This window comes from Mesoplodon densirostris, chromosome 9 (assembly GCF_025265405.1).
Source record: "Mesoplodon densirostris isolate mMesDen1 chromosome 9, mMesDen1 primary haplotype, whole genome shotgun sequence".
Lineage (NCBI taxonomy): Eukaryota > Metazoa > Chordata > Mammalia > Artiodactyla > Ziphiidae > Mesoplodon > Mesoplodon densirostris.
The window spans coordinates 9,806,595-9,834,289 of NC_082669.1; the positions used below are offsets into that span (position 1 = coordinate 9,806,595).

General features: G+C 36.6%; 1 protein-coding gene across 3 annotated transcripts in view; it reads left to right on the forward strand.

The window, feature by feature from the left end:
* The window catches only part of CACNA2D1 (calcium voltage-gated channel auxiliary subunit alpha2delta 1), a 505,032-nt gene that overhangs the window by 106,680 nt on the left and 370,657 nt on the right, over window positions 1–27,695 (forward strand). For all 3 annotated transcript variants that reach the window (XM_060107477.1, XM_060107475.1, XM_060107476.1), the window contains one exon: window positions 7,719–7,835. In XM_060107477.1, coding sequence (XP_059963460.1) covers window positions 7,719–7,835 — 117 coding nt within the window. The remainder of the gene's footprint in view (window positions 1–7,718; window positions 7,836–27,695) is intronic.

A 27,695-nucleotide genomic window follows, 5' to 3' on the forward strand; every position in this document is an offset into this window, starting at 1 on the left:
AACAGGAAGTTTAATGTAGTTTAATGTAGTGCACAGGAAAAGCATGCACTGTAAATCTGAGAACAAGACATTGTATATGCGTGTGTGAATTTATGTGTATTTGCCTATATGTACATAATTATGTGTGTACATGTGTACATATATATGTATATGTATGTGTGTGTGTGTGTGTGTGTGTGTGTATACATTCGGATCATGTTGGTAGTAAACAAGCCTATGTTATAGTTTGAATTCTTCCTATGTACTAATTGCTGTAGTAGGCACTGGAAGTTCTGAGCTAGGAGTCAGTCTAAAACAGCTTGGCGTTGACTCCATAGTAAAATACAAACCAATACCCTGAATTTTATAGCTCTTCATAATAGTATCTCAATTTGCTTTTCAGTATTGTCCAATAATTCCTTGTATGACACACATTCAGATTTCTTTCTCTCCTTATTAATGCACATTTCATCTGAAGCGTGGCTGTAATACCATCTTTCACCATGTTTTTGACCATCATAACCCATGTGATTTAATTTCCTCTGAATTCTGACAGCACAGTTTTCTCTACCTCTAATACTCTTCCTCATATTGATCATTACCTTACTTTGTGTATTTATTATTAGAATCTAATTATCATTTAGGTGTTGTGTTTTTATTTCATTATGTAACTGCATAGGTCCTTACATAGCCTCGTTTGTTTTTGGTTCAGAGTAGATATTGATTTTAAAATACAAGGAAGCCCTCGTTAAAGTAAGCATTCACATTCCTAGAAAAGCCTGACATGGTACCAGTGTCACTGTCCATTCAGTCATTCATGCCATCAGTATTTACTGAGTGCTCACTGCATGCCAGACACTATACTATGTGCTGGACTGTACCAGTGAACAAAATGAGCAAAAGTCTCTGTCCTCTTGACACTAACATTGTGGTTAAGAGAAGTAGGAAATACATAATAAACACGATACTTATATGTTAGATGATGTTTGCATATGCTTAAAGGTAGCAAAATAGAAATCTGAAGCCATAAAAATTTCAAAGGTCGTATGGTGGGGGAGGGAGGTCCAAGAGGGAGGGGATGTATGTATACGTGTAGCTGATTCACTTCATTGTACAGCAGAAACTAACACAACATTGTAAAGCAAGTATACCCCAATTAAAAAAAAAAAAAAAAAACTAGGTTATTGGGGAAAGAAAAAAAAGGAAGGGGGCTGTAATTGACCTAAAATGAAGTTGTAGACTATCAAATTTGATTCTTTTAATGATATTAATATAATGCCTTTCATCTTATGAGATGAGTGCTTATATCTTCATAAATTTACGCAAACTGTATTGGATTAATATATTTCAGCAGTTGATGTTGGCATTCCTTTTTTACCCAACTGTTAGCTGATGTAACTGGCAGTATCATAGAGCTAATGCATTTTAAAAGCTTGACTTTTGTTTAAGAGATTGCGTTATTCACTTTTTTAATCAAAGGGGAAGAGGAGAGAGTTTGAAGAGCTTAGGGGTTAACTAGGAAATACTGCAAATTTTTTATGGCAAAGTTCACTTTTTAAAATTCAGCTAATTTTCAAAGGAGGAAGGTAGGTGTTGGTTTTTTTCTTTACTTTTGGTAAAATAGATTCCAATATCAATTCAGATTTAGTGTCACTAGTTACTCTTTACCTTAGATAAAGGACTCTTCCCATATCTCAACATCTCTCTGTGTTGGCCAGCTTAGATGATGATGAGATTTATGGTGAATTAAAAGAAATACTTTACTTTTGAATCATAAAATTTCTTAAGGGAACTTTCATCCTTGAAAGTGACCAAGAAAGAAAATTATATCATACTTTTGTGTTAATGCATCTATTAGAAACAACACTTTCTAAGTTGCTAGGGAACATGTATTTCAAAAGCCCATGGAACACTTAGTAAAGAAAAGAAAAAAAAAAAAAACATCCCACATTGCAAAGTTCAACTAAAAGTAAAACTGATTTTGTGAATATCTAAAGCAGTTGAGGGGACAGTGAATCTCTTTTCCTGCCTGCATTAGTATTGAAGTTATATGAATTTAGCCAATAAAGATGGTGAAGTTAGAATGATGATGAGGGTTATATTTTAACATTTTCTCTGAATCCCACCTTTCATTACTATAAGGTGGAATCATATTTATTCACCCAATTCATATATATTTTTGTACAGTGTGCCATCTATGCTTTATATTTTTAGCTCTTCTGTCTAAAATTTCTTTTCAGAATCCTATACAATTATGAAGGTTATAATGGGAGTCCTGAGATAATTTCATTATATCATAAAGTCTAATGGAAATTGTACCTTTCTCACGATAGAGCTCATTTTTCATTTCAGTGAAGTGAATCTGGTGACTAATGAAATGGACATGCAAAGTAGTAATTAATATATAATGTTAATCACAACTTACAAAAATGCTTCTTAGCATTTTTAGTTTTATGGCAGAGTGAATCACTTGGGGAGTGTATCATAGAACTACCCGTAAAAGAAAAATAAAGGTAGTACATTTAAGGGAACTCAGGAAGAGCCTGGGTTTCAGCAAGAATTCAAGGCATTTAGAAGATAGATAGTTTGGGCAGTGGAAGGGAAGGTCCTGAGCCAAGGCAGCCCCGAAGGCTGAGTATTGTTTGCCTCTCAGCTGGGGGCTCTTCACAGCTAACTCACTGTGTTAGTTTTCTCTTGTTAGCGTGACAAATTACTGTATATTTATTGACATAACACAGATTTATTATGTTACAGTGCTATAGATCAGAAGTCCTTTCTTTAGCTCATGGCCCCTTTCCTCCCTCTTGAAAGCCAGCAACACGGGCTGATTTCTTCTCACGCTGCCATCTCTCTGGTTTTCTCTTGCATGGTTACATTTTCCTCTTCCATTTTTAGGACCTTTGTGATTACATTGTACTCACCAGGACAATACAGGATAATCTCTTTAAGTGCAGCTGATTAGCAAAACTTCTGCAAACTTAATTCCCCTTTGCCGTGTAACAACATAGTCACAGGTTCTAGAGACTAGGATGTGAGTATCTTTGGAAGGTCATTATTCTACCGACCACAGCCGTCACTTACGTCACTCAATAGCATCTGAAGACTGTTTTCCTTCTTTCCTCTTTTCACTTTTGATGCTGCTTCTGCCCTTGATCCATCCAACTGTCATCCTATGGTGAGAGAATCTGATTGGTTCAATATATTATCCTTGCTTATATGGACCCTTTGGACCTGACTCCTCACAGGCCATTAATTCAGAAATTAGCTGCTTCAAGGTCTGACATGCCCTGATACAATGAGGTAGGGGCCAAGGGCAAGGTCTTACATTAGAATATTGCTACCCATTTGTAAGGAAACTCCTGTTTCATCAGGGACTGTCCAAGGAGAAACGTCCTTCAGAAAGATGGCAGAGGTCTTGATGGCTTGTCCAGGACAAGTTCCATTGGAGGGAAGTAAATGTAAAAGCACTGAGGGAAGGGGCTGTCAAATTTTTCATATTTAAAATTTAATATGCAGAAATTTGACTTTGTTTCTCTTTAGGGAACTTAACTTACCATGGGCTGCCATTCTCTCTCCCAGGAGGGGAAAAAAATTAGTCTCAGCATTTCAAGGTTAGTCTCTTTCAGTTTAAAACAGCCTCTTGTGGTCAATTATGTATTCAATAAATTATAAGTTCCAACTCTCTTTCCATATTCTCTGATCTTAACTTTTCTCCTGGGCATCTGGGTGTAAGGGGAAACTTATGTGGCAAGATATCTCTTCTGTTCTCTTGATACGGTTATTAATGTAATTGCTGCTAAGAACTTGGCCAGTCTCTCCAGCCTGTGTAGGGTGCCTCAGCTATGGATGATTGTCACCATCGTCCTTTAGCTGGACCTCTGCTTCCCACTGTCCATCTCTGTCTCTGCATTAGGATTCCCCCTGACCCCGCATCGAGACGGTCTCCTAACAGACATACTGATCCTTAATTCTCAGCTACCTTTCTTGTTCATCCTAAGGGGCTTTCCTATTTCTCTACATCCTACTGAAGCCAAGGAAGGTCCTGGGCCTACAGTGGCCCTGCAGACTCCCTTTACCTAAACGTGACACATTATCATGTCACCTGCTGCTCTAGGCAGTGGTTTGCTCCTGAATGATGTGAAATGGGATTTAAACTCCCTCCACTCTGATATTCCAAAGCCTGAAACCTACTGTTCTCACTAATACAGTTTGTTAATTAAAGGTATTTTTTAGATTTCTTAAAGTGAGTAAATGATGTATGTGAAACACCTCAGAGTAGCTGCCTGAATGTGATTGCTAATATAATCGTCTAGGTCATCCAAAACTTGGAAGCCTATCTAGCTTTTAGTAAACACCTCTGGGGTATTGGTACTATTTCATGGCATAATTCCATGGTGTAATACTAAGTATTATGACTTCTGAAACATTTCTTTAACTATGTTTACTAAGCGATTATATCCATGAGTGATGTCACTTTTTAGATATTACATTATGAAGTAATTTTTAAATGTATTATTCTGAAAAACCATGAACTTATTTAGAGCAAAGAGACTTAGAAAGAAGTTTCCAGTGAAAAGGGTAGGGAAACCACAGTCTGTTTTCATCCCGGCAAAACTTGGCCTGTGAATTTAGTAGTGAAAGAACATTAAAGCCAGTTAATTAAGATTGTAGGAAAGAAGGAATGTACAAGCAACAGGTATTCTTTTTGTCAAAACTAGTGTCAAGGGTGGCAGTGAGAAGGTTTGAACTATACAAAAAATTAAAGCATATTAATATACAGTCAGGAGGAAAAAGATCCTGTCTTGAATTCTCTTTATGTGCTGCATTCTTTCTAGTAGAAGAAATGGAAGCCAATGTCACATAACGTGTGAGGAGTTGGCATGTGATTTGAATTGAGCTCTATCTGGTGCCAGAAACTCACATTATTTCCACCATGCTGTTTTTCTTGCAGGAAAAACATAGGGTAAAATGGTAAAACAGATAATTAATTTTTTAAAAAGGAAAAAAAAGCTAAGAAGAGGAAAAGAAAAGATACTTTAGACTCTTTAAAATATTCATATGTTAAGATGTTAAATATTGTAGAAATGTGGTTTATTTTAGTGGTGGAAAGAATTATAAATATCTGTAAATTATGGAAATATATCATCTTAAGCATCCACGTGAAACCTTCTACTCTGAAAATTGTTTACTAAACATACACCAGGAGACTTTTTGAGAGCCTTCACAGTATCTCATGCAACAAAAAAGAATGTTGCATTCTTTGAAACCAGAAGCAAGGTCCAGTTCTTTTGGTGGGGGCAGTTATATGGTTCTAATTCATTTTTATAACAAAGAAAACATTTCAAATGTGGTTTTATACATAAAAAAGTAAACAGTAGGATATTTACATTGGGGATCTAGACTTAAGCTTCCTTTGCTTTATTTATTATAGTTTATTTGCAACCTAGACCTTATTTTTTATTTTCTACACATTTAAAAATTACACTATAAACAACTTGTGAGAATATTCTGTATCTATTTGAGAAAATATACATATACTTGAACTAAAATTGTTTCTTCTGATTTATAATTCATTCATTCTTTATAGCACCTGTAATGTGTCTGGCATACATAGATAATGACTAATAAATTCCATTAACTGTAGTATATAATGCCAAGTAGAGATTGTGCGTCCTGAACTAATCTTTACCAACTCTCAATTCTATTCGAGCTCCTATACCACAAGAAGGAGGTTAGACTTCAGACAGAAATGGACAAGATATTAATGGTACAAAGCACAAGTGCCTTTCACACCAATTAGCTATATCCGTTTTGCTGCAAAGAACTAAATATCCTGGATCAGTTAAAGTGATGTTGAGGTTTATCTGTTTGTACTCCAAAATCAATTAATCTATTCAGGAATACATGTTCCTGGATGGCATTTTAGGCTGAAATGAAAGAGGCAGCCTTGGGTTGGAGGGAGTTCTTCATGGATAACCTGGGTCTTTAAAAATAGGACTCAGTAATCTACTCATCAGTAGAAGAAAGCAGAAGCAATCCAATAATACGCAGGAATCCTGAATGAAACTAAACATGGGAGTTTTATATGACTAAGTTATTGTGCCTTGAATAATTGGAATGAAAACCTACAAGGTCAAAATTCAAACAAATGTGAGAAAAGCCTCACGGTTTGAAAAGGATAATTTTAGCAGTAAGAGTTTGATTGAAATCTGAAAAAACTATTGATTAGTTTATTAATTTAATTATAGTTAATTTTTTTTAATTTATTAATTAAAATATTGGTATGTTTTTAATCAGTTAAATAAAAATGTATAACTTCATGTAAAACCAAAATACTTAAAAAAATAAATATTAGCATATGTATTTGTGAACTTTTTTTTTTTTTTTTGCGGTACGTGGGCCTCTCACTGTTGTGGTGTCTCCCGTTGCGGAGCACAGGCTCCGGATGCGCAGGCTCAGCGGCCATGGCTCACGGGCCCAGCCGCTCCGCCGCATGTGGGATCCTCCCGGACTGGGGCACGAACCCGTGTCCCCTGCATCGGCAGGCGGACTCTCAACCACTGCGCCACCAGGGAAGCCCTTTGTGAACTTTAAAGCCAGTGTTCAGCAGCAGCATCCATGCTCAGCTGGGAACAGGCTGTAGAACCTGTTGGTAGTAACACAGAATGCTGGCGTCATGCCAGTAAAAAGCAGGGTTGAACTGGTTTCTTCTTGTGCCTGGTTTCACTTCTCATAAGACGGTAGAAACCTGACAGTCCCTGGCTTTCAAAGATGGTTTAGTCATGCATGTGCAACCCATCTGTTGGATGCATAAGGGATTTCCTTCTCAGCTCAGCCCTCCAGTCACAAACACAGTCACTGTTTTTTTTTTTTTTTTTTTTTCCCCTCCTTTCTTTAATTCTTTCTCTCTTGCCAGGAGAGTACAAGCTTGGTAAACCAGGTGCATCTTATTGCCACTCCGGGGAATTCCTTCCATAAACACTGACGTGAGCCAGAAACGTAGTTGTTTTCCTATTGCTGTGTAGCTTACTTTCAGTATAGTTTTATTTGGTGAGTTAAAAACAAAAAATTCAATTTCATAATAAAAATGTTTATACTATTACAGCTTTAACCAAACTTTAATGTAGAGCTCAGTGACCTTCCTCTTCTCTGTGAAGTGAAGCTCCCTGGGTCAGCAGGATGAACCTGAGCAGGGGAGGGGTTTCATTCTCCGGGTCTCTCTTTCTGGTCATAAAGCTTAGCGGCATAGTCTTTAGCCTCAGTGATTGCAGCGAGGGAAAAAGTGCAAGTCTCCCTCATCACAGTATCGCATTCCCCTTCCCCCGACCTTTGTTCACTGCACACATCCTCCAGATTTGACCTCCTGTGCTTAAATTCTTCTGTTTTCTAGAATGGCCTCCCTCTTTCTTTAAAATGCTGAAGGCAGTTAATACCAGGTTTTGAGGTTGGGGGTACAACTTCAGGTCACAAAATTGCATACACAAACCACTGTGGTACAAGATGTTTTACAACCTGTTAACGTGACACACTATTTTGGTGAGGTTGTGGTCTTACAGCAAATTGATATTTATATATATATATATTTCAGACACACCTAAACTCAGAAAAGATCAAGATGAAGAAAGGAAAGGGGTTGCTCTTCAAATCAGTTGTTTATGGTTTTAAATATATTCTAATGAGCATTTAGGAGCCAAATAAGCAATTATTGTGCTTATGAATTTTATTTTCCCTTCATACAGATTTATGAGAAATACCAAGATTTATATACTGTGGAACCAAATAATGCACGCCAGCTGGTGGAAATTGCAGCCAGGGATATTGAGAAACTTCTGAGCAACAGATCCAAAGCCCTGGTGGTGAGTTTAAATTGTATCTGCTCATTTTATTATTTTCCATTTCTCATTTATTATTTATCTTTCATGTTTTATTTGGAGGTTTTCTTTAGTATGCTTTCTTTACCTGATAAACTGTTTTCAGTGATATGTTCATAAAAGATGAACTGTGAACACCAAATAATGAGTTAGCTTATATCTAATTATTAGTTTATTTTTTATATTAGGTGATTTAAATACAGAGAAATCATAATTTAATTGGTACATACATCTTTTTATACGTATATAAGGTATGATGCATAATAATCATGTTTAAATAGATCATACAATGTAAAACCCATGAATATTGCCAGCATCCTTAAAGCTGCCTTTGTAGTACTTTCCTATCTCATCACCCTGCCTCCCTGCCAGAGGTAGCCAATACGCTAGACATTTCATTACTCATTTCTTTGCTCTCTAAAAGTAGCTGTACCTCACATAAATGTTTTGCTAAACATGTGTTAGCTTGCTTGTTTATCAGCTTTATTAAAATCACATTATGCTATACATAGTCATCAGCCACTTGCATTCTTCTGTCAACATTATGTTTGCATGATTTATCTAGATGTTTGTGCTTAGCTTTAATTCATTTTTATTCATGGTAAAGTACTATTTTCTGAGGATATATCTTAATTTATTCATTTATTCTTTGTTGGTAAATTATTATTTGGATTGTTTCCAAATAGGTGCTACCATGAACAGGGTGGCTACATTTTCCTGGAACAGGTCTCCTGGTACACATGTGCAAGAATATCTGTAGGGTCAGTACATGATAGTAGAATTACCTGACTGTAGGGTATTCACAAAATCACCTTTATACAAGTATGACAATGACTTTCCCAAATAGTTGCATCAATTTAGACCTCCACTAGAAGTATTTGAGTCTGCATTGGTCCATATTCTGGCCGATAAGTGGCAATATCAGACTTCTTAATTATAGGTAACCAAATGGGTACCAAATGGTACCTCTGCTTCTTACTGATGAGGTGGACATCTTGTTTTATATTCACTGACCATTCTTGTTTCCTCATCAGTGACATATCTCTTCATACCTTTTGCACATTTTAATTGTATAAATTGATTTGTAAGTTATCTATTCTTGATGGTAATTTATTTAAGTTACATGTGATGCAAATATCTTTTTCCAGTTTGTGACTTGTCTTTTCATTGTCTTTATGGTATATTTTGATAAAGTAAGTTCTCAATTTTGATGCAAAGTCAACTTTAAAAAAATTATTAGTATTTTGGGGTGTGTTTTGTTTAAGAAAGGCTTCCTTACCCTGAGGTTATAAATATTTTTTAAGTATTCTAAAGGTTCCATTTCTTTCAGATTTATTTAATCCACCTGAAGCTAATATTAGTACATAGTCTTTAAAAATAATTTTATAAATTTATTTATTTATTTTTGGTGGCTTTGGTTCTTCGTTGCTATGCGCGGCTTTCTCTAGTTATGGCAAGTGGGGGTTACTATTTGTTGTGGTGCGTGGGCTTCTCATTGCGGTGGCTTCTCTTGCTGCGGAGCATGGGCTCCAGGGTGCATGGTCTTCAGTAGTTGTGGCACGTGGGCTCAGTAGTTGTGGCTCACAGGCTCTAGAGTGCAGGCTCAGTAGTTGTGTTGCACGGGTTTAGTTGCTCCAGGGCATGTGGGATCTTCCCGGACCAGGCCTTGAACCTATGTCCCCTGCATTGGCAGGCAGATTCTTAACCACTGAGCCACCAGGGAAGCCTTAGTATATAGTTTTAAGTTGCAATACAAATTAATTTTTTTTTCCAATCAGCTTTCCTGGGGCCATTTATTAAATAGTTTACCTTCCCCCAGTGAAGCCCATTTATCATGCTGGTAGACACACCTTCAAACCATGTTCCTCTTCAAAAGGATCTTGAATATTCTTGAACCTTCATACTGTATCTAAATTTTAGATTCAGCATGCTATTATGCAAAAAAATCTTTACTGGGATTTTGAATGGTATTGCATTGACTCAGACCAAATTTGGAAGAATTGATATCATTATGATATTTTGTCTTTCTATTGATAAACATGATATTCTTTACACTTAGCTACCTTAATGCCATTTAATCAAGTTTAAAAATTTCTTCATAAAGTTCTTATGCATCTTTTGTTAGAGGTAATGCTGCAGCTGAAGTTTAGCTCCTCTTATTCTACAGATCTCAGCACTGTTACAGGTGTTTGTTCCAGGATAACTCTGAATTCCCTGTTTACTTATCACTTACAGCTCAGATTTTTAGTTTAATGTATTATATATATATATCTTGGCACTCAGAAATTGTCCTTGTTTTGTTTTGGCCCTTATACATTTTTATGTTTCTTAAAATATTCAGGATCTTGTTGAAATAGAAGGGGCCTTTGGAATATTTGGTATGCCATATTGCCAGAAGTTGAAACACTTAATTTCTTTTTAATTGATGTATAGTTGATTTACAGTGTTGTGCTAATTTCTGCTGTACAGCAAAGTGGCTCAGTTATACACATATGTACCCTTTTTTGAGTATTCTTTTCCATTACGGTTTATCCCAGCAGACTGGGTATAGTTCCCTGTGCTCTACAGTAGGGCCTTGTTGTTTATCCATTCTAAATGTAATAGTTTGCCTCTACTAACTCCAAACTCCCAGTCTATCCCTTTCCCTTTCCTCCTGCCTCTTGGCAACCACAGGTCTGTTGTCTATGTCTGTGAGTCTGTTTCTGTTTTGTAGATAGGTTCACTTATGCCATATTTTAGATTCCACATGTAAGTGATATCATATGGTATTTGTCTTTCTCTTTCTGACTTTACTTCACTTAGTATGATAATCTTTTTTTTTTTTTTTTTGGTACATGGGCCTCTCACTGCTGTGGCCTCTCCCATTGCGGAGCACAGGCTCCGGACGCGCAGGCTCAGCGGCCATGGCTCACGGGCCCAGCCGCTCGGCGGCACGTGGGATCTTCCCAGACTGGGGCACGAACCCGCGTCCCCTGCATTGGCAGGCAGACTCCCAACCACTGCACCACCAGGGAAGCCCAGTATGATAATCTTTAGTTGCATCTTTGTTGTTGCATATGGCATTATTTTGTTCCTTTTTATGGCTGAGTAGTATTCCATTGTATATATGTACCACATCTTCTTCATCTGTCAATGGACTTCTAGGTTGTTTCCATGTCTTGGCTATTGTGAATAGTGCTGCTATGAACATAGGGGTGCCGGTATCTTTTTGAAGTATAGTTTTGTCTGGGTATATGCCCAGGACTGGGATTGCTGGATCATATGGTAACTCTGTTTTGAGTTTTCTGATGAACCTCCATGCTGTTTTCCATAGTGGCTACACCAACTTATACTCCCACCAACAGTGTAGGAGGGTTCCCTTTTCTCCATACCCTCTCCAGCATTTGTTACTTGCAGACTTTTTAATGGTGGCCATTTTGATTGGTGTGAGATGGTACCTCATTGTAGTTTTGATTTGTATTTCTCTAATAATTAGTGATGCTGAGCATTTTTTCATGTGCCTGCTGGATATCTGTATGTCTTCTTTGGAGAAAAGTCTATTAAGGTCTTCTATGAAACAATTTTTAAGAAATGTGTAAATGATAAGGTAAACTTTCATGACTGGAAGATTCAAAGCATTATTATCTTCAATTATGGATATGTGAATACCCTTTTAAAGCATCATTTATGGATGTAAATATGTTTTCATTAAAAGTTTATCTAATAGAAATTAGGTACTTTCTACTTAAGTGATTAATATTCACTAATGACAACTGAAAATGATTCCATTTATATTGATTTTTATCAGCTTACATTTTTTCTCCACATGTAGGAAGCAGGTAATCTGGACATCACAGTCCTTTGAAAAACGTCATAGAATGAAGTAGGATATATCTTGCCTTAATTGGATTAAAATGGGAGCCTAATGAGACTTTCTTTTTTATCATTTGGAACTGAAGATCTAGGCACCTGGTGCATTTTTGAGTCCTGTGCGATCAGTGACTATCTTAAGCACATGACGGCAGAATACAGAAAACACAATGACTAATTAAATGTAGAATTAGTTAGATTTTATGTGAGGGAGAAGGATTCATGTTTGTTTTCAAACTAGATTATTTATTTAACTTTTTTGATTCTATGAAAAAAAATACATTATTTGGAAGAGAAATATTTTGAGTCTAATTGAAAAACAGGTGCTGCATTGTATTGTAAATGAATGCAAGATGGCATTATTAATTTACTTCTATTTTGTTGGAGGCTTATACTCAGACAGACTTCTAGATTAAAGGAGCTTTAATTTATCTGGGTGAGATACCAATGTAATTACATAAATAAATATATTGGAAAATATCTTGAATATACAAATTTGAGGTAGATGATGAAATCTAATGCCAGTTAGATCTTACTGAGTGTTTACCAAGCAGCATTATCTGATTATTTCTCACAATAATGCTGTGCTCTAGACACCATTATTAGTCTCATTTTTCAGTGAGGAAGCTGGGTCTTTGAGGATTCCTTTAACTTGCCCAAGGAAATGTATTTAACAAGCAATGTAGGCCAGTGTTTCTCAAACTTTAATGTGCATTTGGTTCACCCCTGGCTCTTGTTAAAATGCAGATTTCTATTCAGTAGATCTGGTCAGAAATACTGCATTTCTAATAAGCTCCCAGGTGATGGTCCTGGTACAAAGACTATATTTTGAGTAGTAAAAATGTAAGAGGATTCAAATTCAGTGTGTCTAACTTTTAAGTTCTGATTCTTACCTATTACACAAATATATCCTTCGATCTAAAGAAGTGTATAATCATAACTAAGAAGAAACAAAGGCTAAGTAGTATGCTGTAAACTACTGTTCATTCAGACTGATTAAGAATTGGATGTGGCAGTTGATAGAATATTCTGGAAGGGTATGAATTTGTCAGTGAATCCTATATCAGTGAAGCACTTTCAAAAAATTATTCAATGAAATAAAATATACAGTATTGAAAAAAAATTCATTTTTATTTGAATGTGAAGACTTTAAACTGTTACTGTTCTTTAGCATCCAGATTCTCAACCTAAGATAACTTTGAAAATATATTATAGATATAAAATCTATGAAAGAGAAGTAAATAGAACTGTTTTTTTCTTACATATGTACTAAATAAATTACCTAACAGTTTATGTTTAATAATTCATTTTTTTTAAAAGAAGATGAACTAGAGTTTTTTTTAGTAGAATGATTACTCTTCAGTATCTGCAATAATTTTTTTGTGCATGCTTGTACACAGTTTTTATGTATTTGGTCATTAAAATTTTAATTCTGTCTTTTATAGCCTGTTGATTAAAAACTAAAATACCACTTATTTCATTGCTTTATGCTTACCTTGTGTTAGTTATATGTTTAAACTATTTTGACCAATATTTTCAATTTCAGCATTTATTTTGACTTTTTATTCACATTCATTTTGTGCCATGGTCTTTGATCTGCTCCATCAAACCAGCCTTAGGAAGAGCTGAAGGAGAAATCGATTAAAAAAAAAAATCACTTGCCTTTACACTAAAATCATCCCTTTACTAGCAAAACAGAGTTTGCACTTAAATAGTTGTTTATTTGGCTTTGTTTTGTTTTTGTGTCTGGACAAAAATGTTATGATTCTGGTGATTCATATACATTAGGCTCTTACAGAAATCTATGACGTAGGCACATTAAAAAAAATGTATTTACTCTTGTTTTGTAACTTAGGAAAATTCAGAAGGGACCAAGCTTCTTGCTGAAGACTATAGATAACCTGAGGTAGTGGTGGAATTCAATTTTAGGACTTCTGTTTCCAAGTCTATTTTCTTTTTTTCCCTCTAAGCCCACACTGGTAATTTTAGCCCTTTATTTCAAAGCTAGATCTGTAAATGACTATTTTTCTGACACTTGCTTTTTCTGTTTGTTAGAAACTGGCTCAGTATGAATATTATCCTCCTAATATTGTTGAATTATTTTTAAATGATCTCAAATCAATGTTTGGAAGCAAAGAAGAAAAAATTATTTAACATTGTTATTAACATTTATTGTAGCCCGAGCTAGGCTGAAAAATCTGCAGGAGTTAATGAACAGTTTATAGGAGAAAGCTTTTCAATAAAACAGTGCAGCCTCCAGTGGTGCCTCCAGAACAGTGGAGGTGAATGAAACCAGTGGTCTCATTATTCACCAACCAGCCCAGCCAAGGGGACCTGCTGAGTAAATAGAGGTCTCTAGACATTTTGCTCAAAGGAAACAGGATCAAGGTTATCACAAACAGCTTTTTCTAGTGACACTTTTTCAATTATGGTATATCCTGTCTCCCTCTGGTTGTCCTGGTAACTTTAATTAAAACTGCTCCCATCTATTATGAAGCTTTAAATATTGTAATATACTCCATCTCTTAATTCAACCTTGATATTTAGTTTAGGATTAGTTAATGAAAAGGAGAAGATGACAGATGTTTTTAAATAACTATTAAAGTAGGGTTTGTTTTCCTAAAACTAGATTATTGTTTAATCCAATTGTTTTCTCGTGTTACTTCAGCCCTTATTTCCTGTAGTTCTGTATCTTTTATGAGTGTCAAAAGTGCCTACAGAACTTGCTAAAAATGTAGACTCCTGGCCTTCACCTCTAGAAATCTGAAAATTAGGTCCAAAGTGATGAAGAGATCCAGGAAAAAAATGTGAAATTCTTCAGAGACTCAAAGAATTAAAACTGTCTCGTATTTGTATATTAGTAGCCGTTGGTTTACTTTTGTGAGAACAGATTCAGTAGAAGCTGTGTTGGATTGAGTAAAGACTACAGTGTTAAAGAGTGATTGGGAAATGAGAAACTGGCAAGAAATGTGTCTACATTTTTATGAAGTTTGGTACCACAGTGAAAGAGAAGTACGGAATACTACTAAAGACTTCTTTTTTCTTTTTTGTTTATTTTTGAGAATGAAGGACATATAAGTATGCTTACAGACAGAAGGGAAGGAATCTGTGAAGTTTGAAAATAAGAAAAATCTGAATGTTGAAGGTTGATTCTCAAAAAAACAGACACAGAGAAGATCAGAGTCATGCAATTTATCTTTGAAAAGATGGTGGTATCTTTCACTTGAGACAAAAGGGATATTAAATGTGCATAGAGACAACTGAGTTTGCAGATAGAGAAAATTTGAGAGTTGCACTAGATGACCACTTTTCTCTTGGTAAAGTACAAGTTGATATTTATGCAAAGAGTGAAGGGGCCATGGGAGTGATTTGGACAGCAAAGTAAGAAAAAGTGAAAAGAGTCTACTTTGGATAACTGAAATGACTGAGAAATAAATCAAGAGCCTTCTTAACACTGAGAAAAAACAGAATATATAAAATACCCTCCTGTTCTATGAATGAGGTTGAACAAGCTATCTGAAAATTGTGTGTGGGGTGTGTGTGTGTGTGTGTGTGTGTGTGTGTGTGTGTGTATGTATCATTAGCCCAAAATCTCTCTGAGGACATAAACTTATCCATGTTGAAGAACTTCAATATTTGATTAACTGAGACTGTTTTTAGGTATAAAAATTGTATATACAAAGGTGAATGGAAAAGTTATGGGACCTGTAGTCTTGAAGTTGTGTTCAAATATGATTAATACCAGCCAAGTAAAGAGTGATTAAAACAGATTGCTGGTTTATTTTCTCTGAAAACAAGAAACCTGGCTGTAGGTAGCTCAGGAGATTTCCAGAAATCCCATTCTGTTACTTCTGTGTTCATCTCCCTGGGTATTCCTTGGCTGCAAGGGGGGGATAAGAGATCTAGTCTGTAGCTGGGCCATCACCTCTCTGTACTGAATTGTGGTACTCTTAATTAAAATGTGGATCCAGCCAGCCGGTGTCTGTGTCAATATCTTTTCAAGATTTAATGGGAGTTTTAGGGAAAAAAGTCTGGAGAAAATTCATTTTGAAGAAGCGGAGGAGAGAAAGGAAAATGTTGCTTACTTTGTTTTGTTTTTTTTTAAAGATTTTTTTTGATGTGGATCATTTTTAAAGTCTTCATTGAATTTGTTACAATACTGCTTCTGTTTAATGTTTCGGTTTTTTGGCCGTGAGGTGTGTGGGATCTTAGCTCACCGACCAGGGATTGAACCGACACCCCCTGCATTGGAAGGTGAAGTCTCAACCACAGGACCATTAGGGAAGTCCCTCTTTGGCTTTTTATATAGAGTCCCATTCCTTCAATATAATGATTTCATGCATAATCAAATCAGCCTTTTCTATCAAGCCCTGGCATGGTGTGAACAGTAGTAAAATGAAAGGACTGTTGAATCCATCTTGGATTAATACTTATCAGAGTAAATTTTATAAACATCAGGGATACTTAAGAATTAGTCAACAGTGGTTGAACTATTTGAAATCATGAACCATGATAAGTAGTGTCTGATAATGGTCAGGAATTACGAGTTCAGGAGCAAACATTTTTTCTTTTTTTGTGGTACGCGGGCCTCTCCCTGTTGTGGCCTCTCCCGTTGCGGAGCACAGGCTCTGGACGCGCAGGCTCAACCGCCATGGCTCACGGGCCCAGCCTCTCCGTGGCATGTGGGGTCCTCCCGGACAGGGGCACGAACCCGTGTCCCCTGCATCAGCAGGCGGACTCTCAACCACTGCGCCACCAGGGAAGCCCACTTCATTTTCTAATGGAAGGTGTTGAGACAGGGAAAGGTTCTGGGCAACATTGATAGTCTCTACTAAAATAAATCTCTTTTGGAAATCAGATTCTCATAGACTTGAGTTGGCTTAATTCTTTAGGATCTGAAAGTAATATTGAAAGTATCCACAACAGCATTACTGTGTTGACAATTTGAGAAAGACAATGTGTGCTCTGATAGCACAACATTTGCAAAAAATTGCGGGAATGGGAGTGTTGGGTTGTTGGTCGCATGGAGGAGAATGAGAGTTAGATGAAGTGAATTGCGAAGCTCACATAGGCAGTAATGACTACATAGGCTGTGGTGCCTTATGCCAAATGAAAATGTGGGGCACTTCTTAAAAAATTATTAAGAATTTCAAGATGACAGCAGCAGAGCTTTAGAACAGTTGTGACATCTCTCTGGGTGAAGGGTCCTATCTGACTGCAGGGGCCACACACCCATGAAGCTGGCCAGCCGTCGCATCCAGGTGATTAGTGGCAGAACTGGAACTGGACTTGGGATTCTTAGCCATGTGTACAGTGCTGTTTCTACAGTGATAGTCATTGAGCTCTACCTGGCGACTCGGGAATCTACGAAACCTGTGATGACTGTTAATCCCAAAATGAGGCAAAAAAAAAAAGTTCATATTTCATTTCACTTCTGTTTTATAAAATTGCAGACTTGACCTAGCAGAGCAATAGACATGCTCTGATCTGAATGTGTAGTGAATGATGTTTACATAAAAATAAATACAGAGAAACGGTGTTAATCCAAGGCCACCATCTTTGATTCACATAACGGAGTCTTTAGATAAACCCTTCATAAAATGCCATATATTTGGAGACAACCTGATCAAGTAGTGTTTGATAAATGTAAACACTGTTTTAGCTGTTTAGAGAGTTCAATTTCAAATGGTGGTCTGATTCTTAACTGTTATTAACTTTATTTCTTTTAACCTTTTGATGTTTAGTTTTCCCCTTTCCTCACTAACCCCTTATTGTCCTCAGAAATATATAAACTCTCAACCTTCCTCTGAATTCATTTTCTAACTTTAATGGAGAACATGCAGGCAGAAGTCCTTTGTGAGATACCCAGTGCCATTCAGCTTTTTTTTTTTTTTGATATATACAGGAGTTCTTTTGGATCTATTCTCCATAATTAAAAAAAATTTTTTTAGACCTTATAAAATCAAGAATTACATTTGCAAAGATGAGCTGTCTGTGCTTTGCTTAAAATCCCCTGACACAGTTTACCAGGAGAATGATGGAATGCCCTGTTAATTTAATTAAAGTATCATAGAATCATGAATCTTGAAGGAATTTGGGAATTCATTTTTCTGGTCCTCTTTTCTGAGGCAGGTGAATGTCTAAACCACCAGGTTAAGGAGTTAGCTGTTCTTTTCTCAAATATTTTGGTGATGAAACTTCCACAATTGTAATACCCCATTATTGTTGCTTAGCTTAGTATTCAAGAAATTATTTCTAACATCCATGTCCTTGTCTACTTAAACTTATTTATTTTCTGTTCCCTATATATGTTGAAATTTGATTGGCGTTACCCTTACAAGAATATCTCATTGCATGTGTGTGTTTTGGAGGGGGTGAAGTTGGGGGTGGTAGGAGCCATCATCAACTCATCATAGCTGAGTATTCTTGGCAGATACATAATGATGACTCTTAGTTGCTAAGCAATCATTATTGCCAGACATTGTGTTAAATGCTTTACACACATTCTCACATTTAATCTTCAGGACAGTTTTATGAGGTAGGTGTGTTGTAGGTTGTGTCTAAAAATCAGAGGTGTTACCCAAAAGGGTTGAGCCATCTCAGAGTATCAGGTAGAAGAGATTTTCAACCCAGGTATCCCTGACTCTTCTTTTTCTTTTTCTTTTTTGCGGTATGTGGGCCTCTCACTGTTGTGGCCTCTCCCGTTGCGGAGCACAGGCTCCGGACACGCAGGCTCAGCGGCCATGGCTCACGGGCCCAGCCGCTCCGTGACATGTGGGATCCTCCTGGACCGGGGCATGAACCCGTGTCCCCCTGCATCGGAAGGCAGACACTCAACCACTGCGCCACCAGGGAAGCCCCTCCCTGACTCTTCTAAAGCCTATGCTTTTTGACAGTATGCTGTAGCTCCGTAACCTAATGAACACTAATTTCTTTAACTTTCCTACATAGAAATATTTTCTATTCCATTTTCATTTCTGTATTCTGGAAATTATCAAATATTTATTCTTCAACTTTCTTAAGACATAGAGGCTGGAATCAAAGGTGGTACTTTTATAAAGGAGTGCTGTGATAAAGCACAGTATAACTGCAAGTCAGCCATTTTTATTGGCATGTGATCCAACTATAGTGAGAACTGCTTTATTCTCTGTGGGTTGTATGTTAGATGATTCTGATATATTTTATACTTATGTTGCTAGATATACAAATATATCCTTGTTGTAAATAATTTAAACAATATAAAATGTATTATAAAATGAAAACAAAAAATTCCCTAAAAGTTCACCATCCAGAAAAAAACTACCTTTTATAGTGTGGTGACTACCCTTTAGGACTCGTGTGTGTGTGTGTGTGTGTGTGTGTGTGTGTGTGTGTGTGTGTTACTTATCAATATTTCAAGGAGATTTTTATGTCACTGGATATGAATATATAATTCTTTCTAATGGCTTTGTATATATGAATATATTGTTTATTTAACCAGTCTCCTATTGACAGATATTTAGTTTATTTCTAGATTTTTTAATACAGACAGTATTAATATTATTTATAGCACACTTTTATTTATGGGAAAACTTTTGATTATTTATTAGAATGATGTCATGTAAAATGGAATGGTCAAAGGGCATATGGGGCATTATTTATATTTTTCTTTTAAGGAAATAGAAATCTTTAATCTTTCCACTAATTTCTTCTCACCCTTTTCTTCATTTGTTTTTAAATAGCAGGGCTTCTGATACACTTAGGTAGGAGTGACCAGGTTGCATTTGGCCCAGTATAGTAAGTTAAATATGGGTCCGCAGGACAGAACCATGCCATTTAATTTTAAATGATAGATATATTTTTAATTATTATAATAATGTCAACAACTCATACTGTTCTCTACAGATTAGTGCCTTTGTTGTTGGCAACATAATCAGTTCAAAATTAACAGGCTGGCTGGGGCAAACATCTGTCTTCCAGATTCATTTAAAAAAAATTCAGCCTAGGAGTTACAGTTGCTGATTACACATACCAGCTCATATGCTCTATCTTGCACGCATTATCTCAGGCACAGGCGGGATGCCAACATGCTACACTGTGGATGCGTGATCCTGCTGCCTACAGACCTTGTATTCTATGGCAACTGACACCGTCAAGGCCCAGTTAAGAGCAAAAACCAAGTTATGTCTTGACAGCCAAGACATTAGTTTCAAGAGACTGTCTCTGGTTAATTTATTCATTTAGTCCCAGGACTCATTAGTTCTCAATTACAGCCACTCCTAGAAATGTTGGTCTATTGTTGCCTGAGAAACCAATCACCTCTGATTACTTACACTGTCTTTTATGAGGAATTCTAGGTCGGCCGACTTAAAAGTCCAATAGTAAATAATAATGACTCATTTTCTCCAAGAGAGTTTACAGAGAATTTATTACCCTATATATCACTAACTGTGCTATTTTTTTCCCCCAGCATAACAACATAATATGACCTCTTAAAAAGGAAAATAATTAAATAAATCATCCAGTATGATATTTATGTGCTTGGGGTATTTCTTAAAAATGTGGATGTTCAGTAGTCATTTCTGCTTGCAGCTAGTTCACAGTAATGAGTGTGACTCCTGCAGAAATGTTCATTTTCATTAAATAACTTCGTATACATCAACTCTCCCCTCTTAAATAGGCATTTTTAAACTTGAGAGATCAAAATAGATTAATCAAGTGTATAATTTATGATGCCTTTATTAATAAGTATATTTTGACTTACTAATTATATCTTTTGAAATGACATTGATTCTCACGTTTTCTCAGTAGAGTGATGACGTCTCTGGTTTAAATGTTAAATTGCTTTTGAAAGTAGCATTATATGCCACCTTAATATAGAAGGATAATAGTAGTAACAATTTATTAAGTGCTTACGATATACTAGGCACTGTGCAAGGACTTTATTTGCTTTTATTTATTTAATTCTCACAACATACTTCCACTGATATATTATTATTACTATTTTGTGGAGATATTTTCCCCAAGGATTTGAACCCAGATGCATTTCATTTCCAAGTTTTATAATAGTGTTTCTGCACTTATTATGTGTCCGACACTCCGCTGAATATTTTACATGTATTATTCCATTTAATAACTTCTCTCTTTCTCTTCCACTTTTCCTCCTCTTCCTCCTCCTCCTCCTTTGACCCATATCTTCTTGTTATTATCATATAAGGTGATAAGGTGGGGAAGTATAGAATTAGAAAGTTTTAAGTGTATTATCCAAGGTCATGTAGTTCTAGCTTGATATTTTTGTTTCCAAAAGTGTTATATGTTATTGTGTTGTATTTTATATAAGAGGTGCTGTACAAAAGAAGTGGTAATAATAGCTTATTTTAATTTTAATTACAGTGTATGTGAAAGGAGAGAAGGACTGAAAGAGAAGAAGGGAGGAGTGGAAGGAACAGAGGAGAGAGGATCTGGCCTTTCTATTCTCTAGACTTACTGTTATTCTTCATGCCTTCAGTATTTACATAACAATGTGTGGTTGTCTGCTGATGAAGACAGAGATCATAAGATCCAAAAGTGTTATTAAGCTCAGTGTAATTACTTGGGATTATATCTGAAAACCAACAATTTTAGAGTATCTACAAGCCACACACTGTTCTGGGGCTTTTACACCAATAAGTGAATGCAGTTTGGGAGCGTTTTAGAGAAACGCTGGTGTAGATAGTACAACATGTACAGTCGTAGCCTAAAGATCAAAATTAATTAGAAAGGTTCTTATTTCTAAACTTGAGCTTCAATACCATGTAGAGGGCTTCCCTGATGGTGCAGTGGTTGAGAGTCCGCCTGCCGTTGCAGGGGACACGGGTTTGTGCCCCGGTCCGGGAGGATCCCACATGCCGCGGAGCGTCTGGTCCCGTGAGCCATGGCCGCTGAGCCTGCACGTCCGGAGCCTGTGCTCCGCAACGGGAGAGGCCACAACAGTGAGAGGCCCACGTACCGCAAAACAAACAAACAAACAAACAAAAAAACGTAGATATTCACTGTCTTATTGTAACCGATGAAATCAACAACTTTTCTTTGATGCTGTGCTCCTCACTTGGTATTTCAAGGAGTAAATTTTACTAGCTCCTAAACATATATTAAAGGCAAAGATGCTGAGCTAAGTAGATTATTTGCATTTCTGAACCTAAGGTATTCTTAAATTAACCAACTTTCAATTATAAATAGCGAGAAACTGGATGTGAGGTCCATCTGGCTGTGGACAGCTGTCACCCCAGTGATCACCAGGGTTGGTTCCTCTGATCTCTCATGGGCTGGGTGGTGTCCCCGTCTCCCTCATGGCTCCAAGTGTGTCACCCCCGAAGCTGTGCACTGGGTAGAAGAGGATGACCTTCCCTGAAAGAGGCGGACCTTTCTTCAGTCAAGGTTTCAAGAGTAGCTGCACTCTCCTGCTAGGACCTCCAAATGTGCTCTCAAGGGTTATTTGTAGGAGAACAGGACTCCAGACACATCCAAATGAGGTGCTGCATGTGGCCGTCTGTCTTTCTTATGTTGCAAGAAATTCAGGGCATGGTCTAGAGTTAAAGGACAAAAACACTTACTCCATTAGAGGAGGGAGAGAGGCATCATGGGAATAGGGAAGGTAAAACATGGAGGCCAGCTGAGTTCATGTAGCAAAATACAAAGAACCTATGTAAACTCCTAGACTTTTCATTCTTCCTCAAATTTATAGGTATTCAGTGTATTCACTGTCATTCCTTTCCCCCCACATAACTGTTTACTGGAGATTTATAATTTGAAAGTGATGTCATCTTTCGGGAATTTGGAGGAGGGTGGCTCTTTCTTTAATTTCAGTGATGCCAAGTGTCTGCCAGTCCTCTGGCCAGGAAAATCAGGGCTGCTTACTGTTGCTGCCATTCCGTGATCAAATTTCCCTTCACTAAGTGGTAGTGTCTGGTCCTTAGCTCACAGTTCATACCAATTGCCCCATTGCTTTTGGAAGCTAAATCAGCATGTTGAGAAGCAGCAAGTGGCACCTGATGCCCATCTTGAGAAAAGTCGCCACGTTTGAGTCACCTCGAAGGTCCTCAGCTGCTCTCTCTGAAGGGATTCAGAGGTGCTCGCTGATTTGAAACAGCATTTCTCAGCTGCATGGAAGGCACACTGAATAAATACTGGAAGGAGGACAGTTTAAAGACATAAAGGCAGTTTCTGTCAAGGCAGGCCATACTTTTCCTCTCAGCCGCACACACATGGGAGGAATTAGCCCTGCGATCTGCCAGTGTTTTATAGCCACGTAAGTAGTCGGGCTGGCAGAATACATTTTTGTTGTGTTTGTGTGACAATAATAATTTCCCACTTCTCCATTTACTGACAGTGTTTACAAAGGAAAATAATGTATGCATTTTAAGAAAGCGTGCACTCCAAAAGGCTCTTGGGAGCTTATATAAATGCCAATCATATGAATCGTATGTATGGTACAGCTAATGTTTAAAAATTGGATAATATTCAACTGACATTGACCAATGAAAGGCCAGGGTCTGCCTAATGTGCCCTTGTTGACATGGGTATATCCTCTTCTGATTCCCTTTGTGGTATTACCTGTTCAAGTATTGAGGAATTAGATATTTTGATTTTGTGTATTAGATCCTGACTCAGTTGCTTTAGTTTTCTTTTCTGGTCATAGGAAATCATTCCATTATATTTAGTTCCCATTATCAAAGGGGTTCTCAGTGAGTTATCCAGCATAACTTACGGGCATGTTTTCTTGTCAGGAGCTGTCTTTTTTCTCTTTATGAGAAGTTGGGAGTGGGGAAAAAAAAAGAAGAATTGGCGTTAAAACCAGCAAGGCTGAGGAGTTTTGATAGTATTTTTTTTCAGTTTTAATCACAGAAGAAATATTAATGTTTATAAAGGCAATTAGAAGTGAAAGGAAATAATTGAGTTATCAAGAATATATACCCAAATACAAAAAGCAGTGCTCACTGAGAGACACAGGTTGAAGGACAGTTTTTAAAAAAAATTTTTTTTGTGAAGTATAGTTGATTTACAATGTTGTGTTAATTTCTGATACAGCAAAGTGACTCAAACATATATAATATTCTTTCTCATATTCTTTTCCATTATGGTTTATCACAGGATATTGTGTAGAGTTCCCTGTGCTCTACAGTAGGACCTCGTTGTTCATCCATCCCATGTATAATAGTTTGTATTTGCTAATCCCAGACTCCCAATCCTTCCCTTACCCTCTCCTCTCCCCCCTTGGTAACCACAAGTCTGTTCTCTGTATCTGTGAATCTGTTTTTCTTTTGTAATAGGTTCATTTCTGTCCTATTTTAGATTCCACCTATAAGTGATATCATATGGTATTTGTCTTTCTCTTTCTGACTTATTTCACCAAGTATGATAATCTCTAGGTCCATCCATGTTGCTGCAAATGGCGTTATTTCATTCTTTTTAATGGCTGAGTAATATTCCATTGTATATGTATACCTGAAGAACAGTTTTGCCCTATCAATGATAAGAACAGTGTGCTAAATATGCTTAAAGTAGTTATTTTAAATGGTTAAATGAAGTTGTTACTATATAAAATAATCAAAACTACCCTATTCATTATCTACTTCCTTTAGTAATTCTTAATGGTTCTTTTTAAAACTTATAAACTGGATTTTAGAACATAAGCAGTATTATTATTTGTCAAGTAAAATATATATTTGAACTTTCACGCTGATAATTCAGATATCCACAATGAAAACCCCCTCCTTTAATTCATCTCCTTAAGTTTTTGTTATAGAAACTCATGATTTTATTTTATTTCCCCCCCAGATTAATTTCTTTTTTTTGTTGTTGTTCATGAGTTTATCTGTCTCCTTTATATGTTCTGTTTCAAAAAAGGATCTTCTGATCTTTCTCCTTGGTCTTTTCTCTGGACTTAAAATTTTTTTGTCTATCATGGGGCTATAGTCTGGTTATTGAACTACACCTAATGCAGGAATCCCACAAGGGTTGAAAGGCAAAGGATTCTTTGGGTCCATTTTGTAACAGAGCTTTCTGCCAGTGCTCTGATCTGGGGTCTCCCTGCACATTCTGAGCCTCTAGAGCAAGGGAAACTCATCCTACTTACTTAGTTCCTTCTGGAATTTTGTTTATATTGGTTTAATTTAAAAAAATTTAAAAATAATTTCAAACATACAGAAAAGTTGCTAGATCAGTAAAAAAAAAAAAAAAGCCAGTCATATCGTATTCACCCCTATTTCCCCAAAGTGCCCCATCATTAGCCCTTTCCCACTTCCCCAATGCACACAGAGAACAGGTTGCTGAAATCATCTGTCTTGACTTTTTGAGGTCAAAGAGCCTTACAGGAGACTGCCTTCACCTTGGGGTTGGGCATGGGCACCATAGATACTAGATGCTAACTCTTCCTGGATTTCCCACCTTTGAGTTCTCATACTGGGTTTCCATACAGATTCCAGTAAATGTTTTGTCCCATTGGGGAAGGAAGACCTGGAAATTTTTTTTCCTCTTGGATCTTGCTATGGGCTGAGTTGTGTCTCCCCCCGCACCCCACCTCCAAATTCATATGTTGGAGACCTAACCCTGCCCTCTTCCTCAGAATGTGAATATACTTTCAGATAGGTTCTTTAAAAAGGCAATTAAGTTAAAATGAGGTCATTAGGGTGAGCCCTTATCTAATGTGACTGGTGTCTTTATAAGAAGAGGTTAGGACATAGACAAGTACAGAGGGAAGACCATGTGAAGACACAGGGAAAAGGTGGCCATCTACAAGCCAAGGAGAAAGGCCTCAGAATAAACCAGCCCTCCTGACAACATGAACTTGAACTTCTAGCATCCAGAATTGTGAGCAAATAAATTTGTTTTTTTCCGCCACCCAGTCTGTGGTACTTTGTTATGGCAGCCCTAGCACTTTAAATGCAGGTCTTAATTGCTGGGTTGCCCAGAGGTTCTAGTAGGTGATTGACTCAGCAGAGGCAAATGGCTTGATTGATTGATTCGGGAGAAGCAAGGAGATGGCAGCAGAGGAAAAGGTAGCTATATTCAGGTCATTATGCTATCAGAATCTCCCCCATCAAGTGAAATTCTATTCATTAAATGGCAAAATGGTACACGTTTATTAGTCTTACTCCAATCATGTGAAAAATGTTCAGAAAGTAAACATTTGGATTCTTGTAAGCAAACCAAAAATCTGTCTTGCTTTTCAATTAGAAATATATATTTTAGGATATGTTATCTAGTTGTAAATTACACAAGACTCTTACCATGTCGTTAACAGTAAGAAAGCATTGCTTTTAAAGTTACATTTAGGTAAATATGGGGAAAATCCAAATCTGGCAGTTTCTGTTACTTCCAATATCTGTGACAAAATCTCCTGTGGGAAGATAAAATTTTTTTTTTATATTAGTTTGTGGACTTCCTTTAGCTCTGTTTCCTTTCTCATTGATTATCCAGCACTGACTATATTATATAAGATGGTAGCGTGCTTAAAAATCTAGAGCAGGAGAAACAAAGCTATTTGTCCTTTCTTTCCACAGTGGAATATGAAGTGGAATGGTGAAACAGAGGGTGCTGAAGCCATTGTTAACATTAGTCCCATTTGCTTTGAATCATCACATTATCACGGGTATAATGATAGATAAGGTTATCTCATGCATTTCTGTGCCATATAAAATGTTATTATTACTGCTGCTAGGGTGACTGGACATTTTCCAAATTGGGAAAGAATGCCTACAATTTAAAATCACTAATTAAAATAGGTTAATATTTATTGCTTAACCAAATATGAACCATGTAAATTAACTAAGGTTTTAATATTTTTTTAAAGGAAAAGGTGGCATGCAAAGGTTCAAGCAATGTATTTCTGTCAAGAGCTTTAAGACTGCCAATGTTACATTTTCTTGTAATTCTTCCTACCTATTGTTGATATTCATTACATTTATTTGGTATGCTGACTATAGGAATAACTTAGAATACATTTTTTGCCAGAAGTCTCATTATCCTGGTGTTTGGAAGAATTGGACAAAAACAATATTCTCTGTCTTTCTCACATTCTTTAATTACCAGCACATATAGCTGACTGGAAGAACAAATGCTTTTAGCATTTTGAACACAAGTACAGTTCCTTTAGTATCTGTAAAAAAATTAATGAAGACAAATATAACTTTTTTCCTTCAATTTCTAGCTAAGCTAAGATGGAAACTATAACAGAAAAAAAAAATCAAGTAAACCAAAATATTTACCTGTCTGCCTTGGCATCCTTTGATCCTTAGGGATTCAGATATAAAAGAAACCAAACATTATTAAGATCGAAAATTTAATGACTTAAGCATTATTTATTCATCTGATTCTTTTAGAAAGCATGTGTTTTTTCAAAGCAGCATTGGATATAAATAAAAATAGTCAAAAATAATGTTTACTGTTTTGTCTTAAAAATATATTTAAATTATTGGTAGAAATCATTGATATAATATGTAACATAGTTTTATTTTTTATTTGATACTTATTAAAGTAACATTTTTTGTCACAAAATATACATGTTCAACATAAGATATATGAGAATGAGAAATATATTAAATCCTATTATCCAGATACAACTATGATTTACATTTTTGGTGTATATTTTTTGATTATTTCTATACACATATTTACTTTAAAAGTTGAAAGTAAAATACAAATATGTACTTTAAAAATATTTACTTAGGGCCTCCCTGGTGGCGCAGTGGTTAAGAGTCCGCCTGCCGATGCAGGGGATACGGGTTCGTGCCCCGGTCTGGGAGGATCCCATATGCCGCGGAGCGGCTGGGCCCGTGAGCCATGGCCGCTGGGCCTGCGCATCCGGAGCCTGTGCTCCGCAACGGGAGAGGCCACAACAGTGAGAGGCCCACATACCGCAAAAAGAAAAAAAAAAAAAAATATTTACTTAGAAAATGATGCTGACATATTTTGTATGCTTATACATGCATGCACCAGCCTCTCGCAAAATATTTCAAATGCATTATCTCAGTTAATTTT